At 33.5% G+C, this 2,849-nt stretch overlaps 1 protein-coding gene across 1 annotated transcript; it reads left to right on the top strand.

Annotated features, from left to right (window-relative positions):
* The first annotated feature begins 1,378 nt into the window (after positions 1 to 1,378).
* Positions 1,379 to 2,184, top strand: LOC109788207 (uncharacterized). The gene has a single exon (XM_020346881.3). The coding sequence runs from the start codon at positions 1,437 to 1,439 to the stop codon at positions 1,995 to 1,997; it is 561 nt and encodes a 186-aa protein (XP_020202470.2). The 5' UTR covers positions 1,379 to 1,436; the 3' UTR covers positions 1,998 to 2,184.
* Positions 2,185 to 2,849: the final 665 nt, after the last annotated feature.

Here is a 2,849-nt window from a genome sequence, read left to right as displayed (position 1 = left end):
ATATTAAAAAATTAATTAAATATTAAAAGATTTTTTGTTATAATAAAAGCATATTTTAAAATTCTTTCAAATTCCGATCCTTTTAATTCTAATTGAAAGTATTTTTGTTTTGTTTTGTGTATAGTTGTAAAATCTGAATACATATTTGGGTTTTTTGCCATCCCATTCATCTGAAATCTAGATCCCTTGATAAATGTGACACGTGAGAAAGGGAGAAAACGAAAAATAATAGGAAAGGCAGGTGATGTTGGATCCAAAATCGAAATGAATGTGAAAGTAAATGAGAAGCGGAAGAGGGTGAGACATTGAAGGAGAAAGCTAAACAATCGGTGGCTCTAAGACAATCCAACACCCATCTACTACTTTCTCAACCTCGAACCTTCTTTTCCTTCCCTTTCTTTATAAATTAAGCAAGAACTTGTCAAACACCCAAATCTAATCTTTCTATAAATAATATTAAAAAACGACAGCTAAACAAAATCAATCCAACCCACCCGGCCACCACTTCATAATGCACCAAGTCCCAAATCTTGAAAATATAAAACTTTAATTAATAATTGCTTTTTTACTTTTTTTAATCATAATATAACAAAACTCTTTTAGTTATTATATATTATTTTTAATCCTATTTTTATAAATACTAAAAATAAAGTTTATGAAATAATATGACTCACCTAATTTACTAAAAATTATTTTATTGAAGATGATAAATATTATTCTCCCACGTTTATTTGTAATAAAATGATTATGAGAAAGAAAAAAAATCAAAGAACATGTCAAAAATCCTATTTTGTGTTCCTCAATAAATTATGAGATAATTTTTTTATGTTAAATATAAAAATATTTATTATCATCAATGTTGCACCAATCGTATTCCAACTCTTACCATTATCATCCTACATTACCACCATTGTTATTATTACAATATTTATTTAGAAATTACGTGAAGTAAAATAAAAGTTGTAAATTAAAAAAAGGAAAAAAGAACAAAAAAAACAATGATGTTTCCTATGTAGGTGGTCCCCCGAGCGGACTCGAGACGAAAATTAAAATTAGTTAATTGCCAGAAAAGAAAAATCCGCTATCTGCAATAATGGCCAACGGATCTGACACGCAAAAAAGGAAAATTCAGAATGACAGACACAGCATCAATTTATAGCCTTTATCGTTATTATTTAATTTAATAATACTCCAACAATTGACTAGATAAAAAAAAAAAAAAAAAAAAAAAAAGAGGAAGAAGAAAGAAGGAGAACGAGACGTCCGTGAAGGAAGTTGTGTTTTAAATTTAGCGATATGCACGCGCCTGTCACTATCTCCCATTACGATTTAAAGTAGACAAACCCTATCCCACTTTTCTAACCCTTATATATACCCTTCACCCTTTCTCTTTCCTCTCACCCAACACACTTTCCTTTTTCTCTCTCTATTCTTCCATGGAGGATCAGGATTCCAACCACAAGAGGAAGCGAGTTCCCGACCACTCCGACTCGCCCCACTCCAAGATTCCCCGAGTCGACTCGCTGCCTCACTCCGAGGTTCAACTGCAAGATCACATTTTTAACATACTTGACGACGCCGATAATGTGCCCGAGCGTGACTCCGTGCAGGGTCTCGACTCAGTCATTAAGAGCTTCGAAGATGAAATAAATGCGCCCAGTTCCGATCCGGCTTCGGATGACCCGACCCGGGTGGTGGACCCCGGCGAAATCCAAGCTAACTTGGGGTATCTTCTGGAGGCTTCGGACGACGAACTGGGGTTGCCGCCGACGGTGAGCGCCGGCGAGGATCCGGGTCGGGTCGACCCGGATGTGGTGAATGGGGCTGTGGGGTTTGAAGATGATTTTCCCGGTTATGATGCGTTTGGGTTTGGGTTTGGGTTTACGGCGGAGTGTGACGGCGGCGCCGGGGGGGTTGTGACGGTGGATGGGTTGTTTGACTATGCGGAGCCGGCGGCGGATGTTTTGTGGTGGTCGGAGTCGTTGCAGGCTATGTAGGCGGCATTTTGCTGTGGGTTTTTGAAACGGTGGAGTAGGGGTGGAAATGTAAATCTAGAAAATATTGGGGTGATAGAAGGAGGAACAGAAACTTAGGGGTAGATGTGAAAAGTTGTAGGGTTAGGATTTGTTTGTTGTTTTGGTTGGATTCAATTGAAGCAAACTGGACTACATGATTACCCGTTTCTGTTTTGTTTTGTTTTGTTGCTTCATTTTCTTGCATAGCCGAACGTTTGTTAATTTTTTTATTATTTTTACTTATTTTATTTTGAATTTATTTTTTGTACAATACAAACTAGAAAGTCCGTTTTAATCGAGTCAATGAGTGATTAACTGTTTAAGAATAAATAAATAAATAAATAAATGAGCACTAAAATGACGTATTTCTTTACTGGAAAAATGACCTTCCTAATATTTTAGGAGTAACTTTATTTGATAATTAATTTTACATGTATTAGGTGTGTTGGGAAAGAAGATGAAATATTCTTTTAAGTTAATTATTAACTTAAGTATAATTGTTTGTGAAGTTTTATTAATAAATTTTATGAAAGTGCTTGTAAAAATTATTTAATATATAAATATATTTTAGTTTATGAAAAAAATTTAATGCGTTAATTAATTTTAATTCATAAAAAATATATTATTTTTCAACTTTTTTCTTCTTGAAATACTTTAAACGTACTCTTAATACTTGTCATTCATAATTCAATTACAAATTATAATAACTCATAGCCTAATAAGTTATATTCCTATTTAATTATCAAATATATAATTATTTCGTGTAATGGTTGACTTATGATATAGTTGGATGAAACCTTTTTATTTTTTAAACATGTCTATAAAAAAATAAGA

Source organism: Cajanus cajan, chromosome 1, assembly GCF_000230855.2.
Source record: "Cajanus cajan strain Asha chromosome 1, NIPB_CcT2T_4, whole genome shotgun sequence".
Classification (NCBI taxonomy): Eukaryota; Viridiplantae; Streptophyta; class Magnoliopsida; order Fabales; family Fabaceae; genus Cajanus; species Cajanus cajan.
The sequence above is the reverse complement of the archived record's forward strand: the minus strand, read 5'-3'. Positions and strand labels throughout refer to the sequence as shown.

Coding starts and splice junctions, on each gene's coding strand:
- LOC109788207 (XM_020346881.3), top strand. CDS start 1,437: ATGGAGGATCAGGATTCCAACCACAAGAGGAAGCGAGTTCCCGACCAC.